This window comes from Phoenix dactylifera, chromosome 18 (genome assembly GCF_009389715.1).
Source record: "Phoenix dactylifera cultivar Barhee BC4 chromosome 18, palm_55x_up_171113_PBpolish2nd_filt_p, whole genome shotgun sequence".
NCBI classification, from domain to species: Eukaryota; Viridiplantae; Streptophyta; class Magnoliopsida; order Arecales; family Arecaceae; genus Phoenix; species Phoenix dactylifera.
The window spans coordinates 1,857,965-1,871,424 of NC_052409.1; the positions used below are offsets into that span (position 1 = coordinate 1,857,965).

A 13,460-nucleotide genomic window follows, 5' to 3' on the forward strand; every position below is an offset into this window, starting at 1 on the left:
CTTTGGTGGTATCAAGTTGGCTGTGGACAAAATTATTTTCCTATCATATCCAAGGATCTTCTATCGTATGCACTGTGTATTCATGTGATAATAGTGCTGTAAGAATGCAATTGACCTTTTTCTTTTGAGAAATTACAGTAGGGCCTCCCTACTTTAAGTTGTTATGTCTTGAATAATGATAACTGCATCATCTTGATGATATTTCTCCAAGTTATGTCCAAATTTGTTCTTATTGAATAATTCTACCTTATATGTGAAATTTTGCCTATAAGTTTGTGTTTCGAACTTACTGATATAATCTTATGCATTGGTCTTATAGGGATTTCACTTTATAGGCATGACAAGATATGAGGGGAAGCTATTTATTTAATTGGACAAGTGCAGGTAAGGAAGATGAAAAGGCAAGGTCGATGCAAAAGCATAGAAATTTCTATATTAGGTTCAAGTAAGCAATTAAATAATGCAGGCTTTGGGGTGTTCTATGTAATTGCTTGTAACCAAACTAACACTATGCAGCTGTAGTAGAATAATATGTTACTTACAAGAAAAAAAAGTTGGAATAATGTAGAGTTTGACATCTCCCCATTCACTTATTTTTTTACCTCTTTAAGTGTTGGTCTCAGACAGGCACTTCACTGAACTTTGTACTGATTCAAGAATGGCAAGCTCCATCTACAACTAAAATATAATGATAGATGCAATACTTTTATAGGCTTTACTTTGCAGATAACTAAAACATAATGGGAAGTAATTGGAAATGATTGGTGCAATCCCTTTTAGTTTTCATATAGGAAACTTGAAGGCATCACTAACTACGTTGTCTCTCTCTCTCTCTAAAACAATTATTTTACTACTCCTCATTGAAATAGATAAAGAAGTGCCTGATTAATAGTTACACTTTCTTATTTTTTTTTTGAAGGCTGTGAGACAAGGGAGAGCCATGAAGGTTCGCTCTGTGGTGGGTTAAAAGTAGTAGGAAACTCGAAAGAAAGTAAACAAACAAAATAGGTCCTCCGTTTGATGTGCGTGCGTGCGTACGGTTGGGATGTCGAAGTTTTAGAAAGAGACGCGCTCTCCACCTGCCCCCTGGCACGCGTTCCTACAAAAAACCCTAATTTCCACCACACTCTCCTCTACTCCTGTACCACCTCCAACGCAAGTTCATGGCACCCACCTGCCTTCCCATCACCAACGTCGCCACCAACTCAACCAAAAAAAAAAAAAAAAGTTAGATGATCGAGCTGAAAAATTTATGGGTTGGACTAGTATAACGAGCAGAAGAATTTTATTTTTTTTTAGATTTGAGCCATCTCACTTCAAAATTATTTCTGGATATTTATGAATATAAGTCTATCCCAACTTATGAACTTATTATTTTGCTGGCTGTATTGGCTCAATTCATGAATCTCATAATTAAGATTTCCAGCCTAATCATCTGAACAAGCCTTAAACAATACAACAAAACTTTCCATAGATTACTTTCCTCAATCAAAATCTTTTATGGTGTTGCTCATGCAAGGCCAAGTGTCATGCATTCTTGGATGGCTATCGTTAAAAGAGATGGACGGCCATCAAACAATACATACCGTATATGATACGGAATGTATTTGTAGACTGTCTTTTTTAATGGTGGTCCATTATTTTATGCCCATCCACTTAGGGTTTTTTTTTTTATTGAACAAGAAGAGAGAAGATTATTCATTGAGTCTGGATCTTCTATGGTGCATATATTGCACTGCAAAAGGCCATGCATATTTGCATGGGCGACACATCGCCCATCTTAGAGATGAACGGCTGTTGCCCGGTACGCTGCCGCGAGGAAATGGCTGGGTGCCAAAGACTCTGATTGCCTGGTTCATTTCCAAGATTGAGGACGTGTCGACCATTTAAATATGCAAAGCCCTCTGCGATGCAAGACACACTGCATAGGATCCCTCCAACACCAGCTCCTAGAAATATTATAATAATAGGTGACCAAAAATATTAAAGAAAAGCAATCCTTTTCCTTGGTCTCCCATAATGGTACCTCTTTCTAGCTGTTGAAACTTCTTTTCCCTGATACAAGGCATAGATAATAATCCTTCTTCCTCTTAGCCCTTCCTCCTGAAGTTCTCCTACAGACAAAAGCTAATTAAGCCCCTTTTCTCTTCTTCTTCTTCTTCTCCAGAGGGCTTTCTTTCTTTCCTCAATATTTGATTCATGTCCCCATGCTTAGGGAGATGAAAGGCAGATTAGGAGGAGAAGGAAAATAAAAATAAACGAAGTAGAGGGGACTAAAGTCGCTATAAGAGGAGGAAGAAAAGAAGAAGAAGAAGACACTCCTCTCTCTATACCGGCAAGCTGGCGAACCATTGGTGGCCTGGCCACTTGGGCCTCCCTGGAGCCGAGCCGGCCTCCATCTCCCCCGGTACCAAGAACCAGGAGACACCCCCGAAAGAAGCTGATCCAAGCGGCAGCGCCACCGCTCCCAACGATGACGAGGAGAGGGAGAACAGCAGCGAGCCAAAGGAGGGCGACGTCGTGGCCAGCACCCGCAGGCCCCGTGGCCGGCCTCCAGGTTCCAAGAACAAGCCCAAGCCCCCCATTTTCATAACCCGGGACAGCCCCAACGCCCTCCACAGCCATGTCATGGAGGTCCAAGGTGGTGCAGATGTTGCCGACGCCATCGCCCAGTTTGCTCGCCGCCGCCAGCGCGGCGTCTGCGTGCTCAGCGGCGCCGGCATAGTCGCCAACGTAGCGCTCCGCCAACCATCCGCTCCGGGTTCCGTGGTGGCCCTCCATGGCCGGTTCGAGATCCTGTCCCTCACGGGGACGTTCCTGCCGGGCCCTTCACCACCAGGGTCTACTGGGCTGACGGTGTACCTCGCCGGCGGGCAGGGGCAGGTGGTGGGGGGTAGTGTCGTGGGCTCCCTGATTGCTGCAGGACCCGTTATGGTGGTCGCGTCGACGTTCGCAAACGCAACCTACGAGAGGTTGCCATTAGAGGAGGAGGAGGGACCAGGGCAGCTGCCAGGCGGGTCGGCGCTGGGGATGGCTGGAGGCAGCGGCCCCGGTGGCCTTCCTGACCCCTCGGCTCTGCCCATCTTCAATTTGGGCCACGACGCCTTTGCATGGGCTCACGCGCGGCCGCCGCCGTACTAAGGGAAGGAGACAGCGCTGACAAGGGAGGAAGCATGAAATATCCGAGGAGGAATGGAGTCATGGCCATTAACACATGTAGATGGATGGAGTGAGTGCTCAGGGTGAGCTCTTATTTTATGTCTTATTAAGAAATAGTCTGTAGACTGGATGTGGTATTAAGTACTGATCTTTTACAAGTCCTTGTACTCCTAACAAAGGCTGCAAGCATAATGATGCTGTCATGATTGTTTGGAGATTTTGTTTGTGATGAAGGGGATTGTAGGGGACATCAAGAAAAACTTTCTGAAGCCTTAAATTGTGTTGCTAGCTAGTCATCCTGATATGATTTCTGATCCCTCTTTAGGGTTCTACTTCTGCTACAAAGACTAGATGCAGCACATCTATCTAAAGCCAAGATCCCCTTTTCAACTCATGCCTCAGACCTTCAAGTGTTTTTGTTCAATCTATTTCCCTTGTTTCCTCTTTTTGTTTTTAGAAGGATGACCAATTCATAAAGAATGAATAACATAGATTTTTTTGGAATTTCGAGTATAGATAAGGTATCACGAGGTCTTCTATTTTTTTTTTTCTTTTTTCTTTCTCTTTATCCAAACTAGACTGATAAAAATCACTCAAAAAACTAGACTGATAAAAGATTAGGGATTGTTAATCTGCGTGGTAGCCGATTGAAGCATATACAAGACTAGTTCTTTTTTAACATGATACTCCTTTTTTTTTTTGTCTAAATAGTGTTACATAGATTTGCTTGTTGACATATCTCAATAATGATTCAGGCTGAGTTAACCATACTTCAATTTTTTCGAAAAAGTAATATTCAGCATATGTCGTTGAGAATAGTACCATACTGCACACAAAAAGCAATCTTAAACAAATAGCTTGCAGTACAATGTCTTGGCAAGGGAAAGACACAGATAATCAAGTCAACTATGAATGTATATATAGCGAGGATGGCCAATAATGGCTGGAAATTATCCTATGAATTATGTTGTAACAAATGCAAAATAAAAAATACATGCTTTTAGCAAGCCCTAACTTTATGGAATTAACTTCCAACTAGTAATGATCTGTATATTAATTCCCTCTGCCAGTCATGCAACATATATAGGATGGCTACCCCCTCATATGGTTCAGAATTCAAGCTACATCTCAACAATCACAAACCGAAAATGATATCATAGAAGTTGATTTTAGAATAAGTTGCAAATATTGTCAGCTTTTTTAACCTTGTCTGGAGAAATATTTCTATTGCTGGTTTTAATTGATAATAAATTAATAAGAAAAAGACATGGTCAGCTTAGTCAATAGAAACTGGCTTAGTTTCTTCCTGCTGATGAGGCGTGATATATATATATATATATATATATATATATATATATATATATATATATATATATATAAAGATCAGCTGCTGATACGAACTCTCGAATGAAACAAAGCTTGCAGTGGTCAAATATGTATAAAGATTACAAAGTTGTCCTCATTTTCAGTTATAGTTCGCTCCAGAAAGACAAAATCCAATACAAAAATTTGACATATATAATTCTATTATCACCTTTCTTTTTAGTCGTAGGCTTTCTTTTTAACCTCCTGCTGTTTTAAAAGCTGCAAACAATTCATGATTAATTACGCATTACAAAGAAAGGTTGGGTTAATTTATTTACATCACTTTGAATTACTTCTCATACATAATAACAATTTTTAGGCCAATCCAATCATGTTGATGTGCTTTGAAAGATTAAGTTAAAGGTACTAGGTTCTGTGGTGTAGTGTGAAAAGGAACTCTACTCCTTAAACTGCTCATTTATTTTGTTTTGCTGTTATTCCTGGACTTCTTTAAGTTCGACATCTGCCTTGTCCACCTTTTAAGAAGTCATCTATTACCTACTGGTTTTGATCTTTCTTTAGATTTATATATGGTGCTCCATCTCAATAATGGCCCTCTTCCAATGAGTGAAATCTCTTGTTTTGTTATTTCATCTTTGAAACCTAATTATATGTAAATTATTTCAGAAATATAATATTTTGCAGACAGCCTTATGTAATAACGCATGTTAGAGTTTTGTTTTGAGCTCATTTCTTTTCAAGGTCTTGGAGCTTCCAGAGACCTATTAGTATTTTGACAGCTTTATGCAACCTAGTCTTCATTCAAAGAATGAATTAAAGCCAGCACTTTTAATCTGAAATATATAAGACGTCAATTGTATTATCTTTGTTGAAGTATCCAAAAATATGCTGTCATTGTCAGTCCTTTGTAATTTGATTTTTTTGCAATCTGCCAAAAGGACCAAGACTTAGAAGCATGCAAGATTAAGCTTTTCTTGGAGTCCAAAATTGTGTAGCATCAAATCTTTTTGGTCAGCTAGGCTTCTCAGAGTTGCATTGAATTCATGTTAAACCTATAAAAATATCAATGAATTAACGATTGCTTCCCGTTGATTACAAATTAATATCAAACACCCCAACTCCTCCATATGCAGTTCTCATTCTTCTCCCTTGCTTTAGGATCCGTTGATTTTTGACACATTCAAAAAAATGCTTTTGTAACTAATGGTTGTTGCCTAGGCTAATGTCAATCAAATCTATTGACTTTGGTGAGAGCATTATTTGCTCTCTTCTTAAGTACTGCTTCGTATGTTAAAATCATGATCTTAAGATTGTCGGAACATCGAAAGTAACGCCAAATCTAACCCAAATCTCACACGGCATGAAGAGCATTCCTTGACTTCTTAACCCAAAATTCACATGGCATGAAGAGCAGTTTTAATGTCGGTCTTCCTTGAGATGATTTCACGACCAATTGTCATCCATAACTGGGTTGCCAATGTCCTACTCGATCAGCAACTAAATTTCTACAGATACCCGGCCATTATATAATCAAAACTGTTCTAAATAATGGGTGGAGCGGGTTGGAAGAAAAAGGGGAAGCAGAACCATGTGCAAGTACTCTATTTTTAGGGAATGGAATTATCTCATATGGGAGGCTTTTAATTTGTTGTTTGAGTAGCCTCAACCTCTGAAAGCCATTCTTCAAGTAGAGTTCAATGCTGGGCTGCTATTGAATATTTGCTAATTTTTACATAATAAAGTAATTACAGGTTAGTGTTTCCCATAATCAATTGCTTATTCATGTCCACTGTTCATTTTCTGATATTGACTGTCCCCTTCTTTCCCTATAATTTGAGACTTGAAAGATGAGATTACTTGAAAAAATTTCTTCCAAAAATCCTAATAAAGTTTATCTTATAATAATTCATCACTTACAACATCGAACTATAAGCAAAGTCATGGGTAAATCTTGTAGACTTATCTTGTAGGTTTTGTACAATGACTTGGTAGCATCGGCCGCCTTCCTGTAGAACTTATTCTAACCTTAAAATGAAGTAAATTAGTATCTCATGCAAGTACATTTAGATGGTCTTTTCCAATTACTAGGTAAGCTAGGTCAAATCCAAAGATTTCAAGATTGCATACTTTTAAAACATGGAGCTAAGAATATAGGAGGGGTTCAACTTCAGAATCCAAAGGTGATGTCTAAGAAACTAGCTAGATTAAAGAGTCATTGCTTTTGTTTTCTTATGTACCATTTAAATATTCATTTTTAATGTAAAATGCTGATAACAATTATCAATCGTAATTGGTATAATCATTTATATCCTTTGCAATCTCACATGTTCCTTTCCTAACAAGCATTTCTTTAATGCTTGTTAGAATTTAATCGTTTTCTTTTTTCTTTAATGCAAGTAATGTCAGAATTGGATGGCTGAGAACTTACTTTTCACTAGATCTCTTATAGATTGTTCACCTAGCTCTCGAAGAATAAATTAAAGTACCAAGGGCGACTCTTTCACATGGATTAAACATAAAGTACTCATCCTATATAGCTTTATTTTATGAGAAGGCAGTGCAAGTTGTGTGAAAAATAGTAAAGCCTCAAATCCATGCATGAACTAAATCAGGAAGATATATGACACCCATTAAATAACTCCACCTCAAGGCTCACGAAATGATGTTTCTTTATTCTGTATTTCTTGTGATTCCAAGGTTATCATGAACTTAATCTCATCACTTACAATATCTCGGGGATCAAATAAAAGCCTGAAAAGAATCCACTAAGCATGCATTAATAATCCATATTGAAACCATTAGTAACACATAGGAAGGGGACCATGTCTAACACTAGCTTACCAGCTTAGCTCTCGGAAATATATTAAAAAAAGGGAAGTGCGGACCACCCGATTTGTTCTTGTGTGTAAGAGATTCTTATGTTATAAAATTAGAACCGACGATGGATTGGGAAGCTCCAGATTCCAAGTTGAAGCACTCAATGAAGCTGGAGTACGTCCACTTGATTGTCTTTTGAGGCGAACATCTTCTAGATTGTCAATGTATTAAGTTTATTTAGCAAATGATCCTAATTTTAAGTAGTAACTTTATTTTCAGGGCTGTGGGGCTCGGTCGTATACTAAAATCCAGTTCTGACTTCCTTTTAGAAGCATTCATGTGATGATGGAAACCACCGGCAATTAATTATCAATTCATCCATGTCCTGAAAAGAAAGAATTGATTAAAGATTTTAATATGTTGAGTGCATAGACTTCATTGAGGTCCGGAGTCTTTCTACACTAGAAGGCCTTATGAGATGTCTGATAGGGTTTCGCTAAAGCATTTTGCTCCAAGGGAGCAAAATCTTTTAAGTGAACTTAAGCACGATGAGTTAGAATTATTTGGTGTCCTCTAAAAAAAAACAAAACAAAACAAAAAAAAGCTTAGCATAGAGTGCTGGCATGCTCCATAGGGCACCAAAGGAGGCAATGGGACCGCAACCTGAATAACATAATTGTGCATTTGGTGACCTAAATGGGATTGCTAAGATGATCTTAGATTATTGATGATCTTTATCTCGAGATAATTTGATCTCCAATGATCTAACATCATCGTGTTTAGTATGATCTGTTTTAGTAATTAAAGATCCTCAGATATTCACAAGTAATTTGTTTGGTAATTCATAAAAATCAGAATCACTGACCATATAATACTAAAACTATACTTGATATATTCCATTAATATATTTATTAATTCTATAAAATATATTAATTGTTATTATAGAATTACTATTTTTATTTATATGTAATATATAATTTTTTTAATACTAATATTTATTTTGACTAGGAAAATTAGGAAAATAATATTTTTATAGCAGTAATATATTAAATAATTTTAGAATATAAATATAAAGTACAATAATATATTTCTACTATAATTTAAAATACAATTGAATAATAATATGACAATAATATGACTAATAACATAATATAATATAATATATATCATAAATGCTATATACGAAGATTAATATAATATAATATATATATATATATATATAATATTGAGATAATATATTAATGGTATATTGATATACCATTTTTTCTCGCCAAATTGAGAGATACTTTTTTTTTCCAAATTTTAGTCCAAGATCACTTTTCTCGGGTCATCTTGAATACCTATTCTCAATGATAGGTTTTCCATCACTAGGTTAGACTGTGTTTTGAGGAGTAGTGAAGGTGATTTAGGATCATTGCTATGTAGGATCACCTAGTGCAACCAAATACAGTGATTTTATCATCTTTACCCACATCACTCCTGATCTTGAAGTTATCACTCCATAACCAACCTTCTGCATGTATGACGTTTGAGCCAATGCGGCAATCCATGTGTGATGCATTCCAACAAATGCATCTGCTGCCACCAGTATAGTTTGGCATTATTAATGTCCCTACTAACGTTCTATTAACAACATTAGAATAAAGTCATTATTAATTAATAGAACACTCTACATATAAACATGCATTTTCAAGTACACAACTCTCCTTGTTATATCATTAGCATTGCAAATTATATGCAATACTATCGCATCCAACATATGTTGTGTCCCTTTTTTAAGAACCTAGACCTTATAGAGACCGAAAATCCCTACTCTTCAACTGAAATTTATGTTAACAAGAGGGGCATGCAAGCCAGACACATGGCCCTTCAACCCTAATCCAGATTTTCTAGCAGGGGTTCACTTCCTTTGTTTTCTATGTAGGAAAAAAAATACTAATGTGATTTACCCTGCACTGAATCAAGCATTTCCTTTGGAATGGGCACAATGACAACTTGATATCTTTGCACCGGCTTTCGTGCGTAGGGAGAGATGTATAATATCTAGCTGACCAATTCTATATTGGAGAGTAGCCCACGGCCCAGCCCATTTATAGAGACAAAAGCTGGTTTCATCCGAGCCCACAGAGACAACTAAGGACCAAGGCCCATTTTAAAATAGCTACATACAGACCCAGAGGTTCCAGTAGCCGTCTTAGACTCTTAGGTTACCAATGTAATCCATATGGCTCTAATTTTATTGCATGCTAGCCTGAGCCTGTTCACTACAGGATTCAACTTATCTCCCTGGTGAACAGCCAATAACACCAACCTAAAATTTTATGAAACCAAGTTGGTTAAATAGAAACTAAAGAGCATCATATGTTATTCAAAAGTTACTAATCAAGATATGTAAACCAAGCAATAATCTCCATGGTTGGCTTATGGGAAAGTTCATGGAGCAGCAGCCAACCATACCGATGCCGACTTCTAACGAGTAGCGCCGGAAGCTCAAAATTATTCTCATTCAAGTGCTCACCAGGGATCTTATACCTAGACCCAGGAGGTAAGAGAAATATGATGGGGATTGGACAAAGCACCGATATAAAGCCCCATAGAATCACTAATCACAAGTCCAATGGAAGTTTATGATATTCTCAAATGACAATTAAAGAGGACATGAGCCAATTCCCCACACATTGTTTTATACTAAAACTTTTCACCAGCAACTACAATTAGAAGAGGAGAAGCATTAAAATCATTTACTAACTGATTGTGTTCATTTGTGTATTCAGATTTTTTGTTCACAGGCTTTCTAAGTTGGCAAGGAGATCCTTTACATAAATCATTTCTCAGTGATAGGGTCCAATTTGTGCATGTGTGCGAGGAGTACTTCATCCAAAGAATTAACATTTATTACGATTCTTGTTTAACAGATGAGCATCAGAATATTTCAGAGAAATACTTGCACTACTCATGCCACCCTAGCTAAGAAATTAGAGCTTCAAAATATATATATATATATATATTGAAATCCAAATCGTTGAGGCAATGAGACCTTCCATTGCAACTTCATAACTATTCCTAATCTTGCTTGAAGCATCCACCGATGACAAAATATTTTCTCAACATATATCTTAAGCTCGATCTGCTTAATTACTTCTAGCCTGCTTAACAGGTTTATAATCGCAAAAACCACATACTTTGACAAACGAAAGCAATTGAACAACAAATTAAATGCCTTGGGGGTCATATTTGCGTGAAAAATATTCATGTCCACTGATCATTTAACATTTCAATTCCTAAGGTCATTCAGTCTAAGACATTATCATCACTAACCTCAGCTCTCATATTCATTCGTCAAAAGTGATAATGGAAGATATTTTTTCCTTGGCACCGCACTGTCATCAACTTCTCTTGTTCTCATGTTATTTCCAAGTGAAGAAACAACACCAACTTTATAGTAAAACAAATTGCACTATATCGAATATATAGAAATACTCTCTATGATCGGGCTTCTGGCTCATGACCGAGTCGGAGTTCCAAATCCAGTTCTTCTTCCTTCCCGTCCATCTTCCTCTCTTCTCTATCCTCCATAGCTTCATCACCACCATGAAATCTTAAATCCAGATGCAACTCCTCACCAAAAAGACTCAGTTCTTGCGGCCTTCTCGAATGATCATCCTCATCACTAGACACTTTCACCTCACGATTCGAAGATGCTGATGCTGGAAAGTACATGGCATAATTCCTCAGCGACTCAGAGAACGGTGGATAAGTGGACTGATGGCTAGGGATCAAGCAGTGAGATCCACATCTCTCAGAGCCTTTACCGGGCTCTTCAGTAGCTGAAGGGATCACAGTCGACCGCATCCTGGCTCGGTCCTTCCGGTGGATGTTCATGTGGCCGCCCAAGGCTTGTGCAGTGGAGAAGCCTCTCTTGCAGAAGATGCACTCATAGAACCTTCTGCCCCTGGCATCACCATCCACTTGCTCCGACGATTCTGTATCATCGGCTGATGCCTCAGATTCCTTGTTTTCACCAGCTTCCATCACAGGACTTGCCTTCGATCCTTCATAATTAGCAATACAGTGGAACTGTGTCTTAATTGAAGAAAAAGTGATAGATCAAATGAGAAGAAGAGATGCGAGGAAAGGGGTTAGGGTTGAGATTGTCTTAAGGGGGATGGAGGTCTGGCTGAGAGAAGGAAGTGGACAAGACTCGTTGCTATTTGTCAACTTGGTCTTCAGAAGGGAAGAAAATAGTGTTGAGAAGACACGGTTTTGATCTCGTAAGGGATATGCATACTCTCTTGCGGCCGGCCCTTGCTACTATTTTTATTTCTTCGATTTGTCGGCTTGTCATCTGGAGTTCTTTCCGTGACTTCAGTTCTTGTAGCTTTCGGCCCGGTCCTTGACGCGCTTAGGGTTTCAGGGAATGGCATTTTTCGGTGTCAAAATTATATATGGATACTTTTTAGGGCCCTTGTAGACCTAGTCAACCTATAGCCATTCCACGCCAGCATGCTGTCTTATTAAGCAATAGAATTAGTTAACTCTATCATTTATAGGTCGATACATAGATGGTTGATGAACTAGATACGAAGTAGCACAATTCTTTATTTGTGTGTGGGTTTAACCCATGAGATGCAATAAGAAATTCCAAGTAAGGCTACCATGAAAAATCTTTGAGACACCGGCACGTAAGATCCGAACGATCGAAGGCCTCCACCGGCATATATTCATTAATCATGTACACAAAAGTTGCAGCCGAGAATAACTTGAGCCTTCCATCCAGTTGAGCAACATTACAATATTTGGCACGTTTTGAATCTTTACACACCATGCACGTAAAATATATAAATCCATGAACACCATGTTCAGAAAGCATAGAAGTTCAGTGCTCTAAAGCTTTAACATTATAGGCCTTGAGTAATTAGAAGACACAGCTATTGCATTTTCCCACTTTTATAGATTGGTATTTAACAAGCAAAGGTCAGAAAAAAAAAAGATAGAATATGCATACATATAGTATTGACAAAAAGATGAACTGTTTTCAATGACACACATTAAGTCTTACTGTTGAAATGTACTGCAAAGGAAACGACGTCATCTTGGACTACTTGATTGTAGATATAGATCATATTTCAGCTATCCCTTCCGTTTAGTGCAATACAACTAGTGATGAACTGATTCTTTCTGTAATACACAACATGCCATGCACCAAGTCTTGATCTAGAAAATCTAGGCTCATGTCATACAGATATGAATACTAGCTAGCTTTCACAATTGTTGTTATTCGTTAAGTCATAGAAGAAGTTGGTGTTTCCATTTGCGGGACAACTGGAGAGAGACTAGAGTTTAATTTCCACCAGATCTGACTTCTCCCCCATAGGAAACCAGAGGTACTTAGGGATTCTCAGACTAGACCTGGCTCAAGCTACGTTTAAAAGGCCGGTGTAATTTTTTTGGAACATTAAAAGGCCAGTGTGTACAATTGTTATAATATCGCTATGCAAGTATGTTTATATACAAATGCTCTTGATTTTTTTTGTTCACGCGAGTGCTATATATAGACAAAAAATGCCAGTGTATCTATCAATAAGGCCATTCATGTGTCACTTTTGAAAACCCTAAACGGTTGATTGCTCCGGAAAAGAAAATATGTTTTCTGTTAATACACTTGTACAAGTTTGAACAAATCTAAAACATTTTTACTTCTAAAGCTTTATTCGTTATTGTTACACTTCGCTGTAATTTAATACTATATGAACTTTGCATGCATTAAGTGTGGTACGCTTTTTACAATGAACCGAAAAACTAAAGGTAATATATGGTCCATGAATTTACCACTGCCGAAAAAAGAGAGAGGCAAAAATAGCAAGCAAGGAACGAAACTGACACTCGTTAATTACTTTAATATTTTGATATTCCTTAATTTTATGGAAAATAAAACATACATTGAAATGGCCAAGGTAAAGGATACAAACAAAGCATATAGATTCCTACATAATATATTATAGCAGATTTGATAATGTGGCACATATTCTATGCCATTTATGTATCTATGTCACGACAGTCACATAGACAATGATCAAAGTATCAAGTAATTTTAGTGTTCATATAGGCCATTGATATTGGCAAGATAATATGTATGCTAGAAGGTTTTTTTTTAATTA

General features: G+C 37.6%; 2 protein-coding genes across 2 annotated transcripts; one reads left to right on the forward strand and one right to left on the reverse strand.

The window, feature by feature from the left end:
* Positions 1-940: 940 nt before the first annotated feature.
* Positions 941-3,583, forward strand: LOC103700024 (AT-hook motif nuclear-localized protein 20-like). Its single transcript, XM_026802009.2, has 2 exons — positions 941-946; positions 2,290-3,583. The coding sequence occupies exons 1-2, from the start codon at positions 941-943 to the stop codon at positions 3,139-3,141; spliced, it is 858 nt and encodes a 285-aa protein (XP_026657810.2). The 3' UTR covers positions 3,142-3,583.
* A 6,952-nt stretch (positions 3,584-10,535) lies between these two features.
* LOC103700014 (transcriptional regulator TAC1) lies at positions 10,536-11,515 on the reverse strand. Its single transcript, XM_008781997.2, has one exon. The coding sequence runs from the start codon at positions 11,332-11,334 to the stop codon at positions 10,786-10,788; it is 549 nt and encodes a 182-aa protein (XP_008780219.1). The 5' UTR covers positions 11,335-11,515; the 3' UTR covers positions 10,536-10,785.
* Between the last annotated feature and the right edge of the window lie 1,945 nt (positions 11,516-13,460).

Coding starts and splice junctions, on each gene's coding strand:
- LOC103700014 (XM_008781997.2), bottom strand. CDS start 11,334: ATGGAAGCTGGTGAAAACAAGGAATCTGAGGCATCAGCCGATGATACA.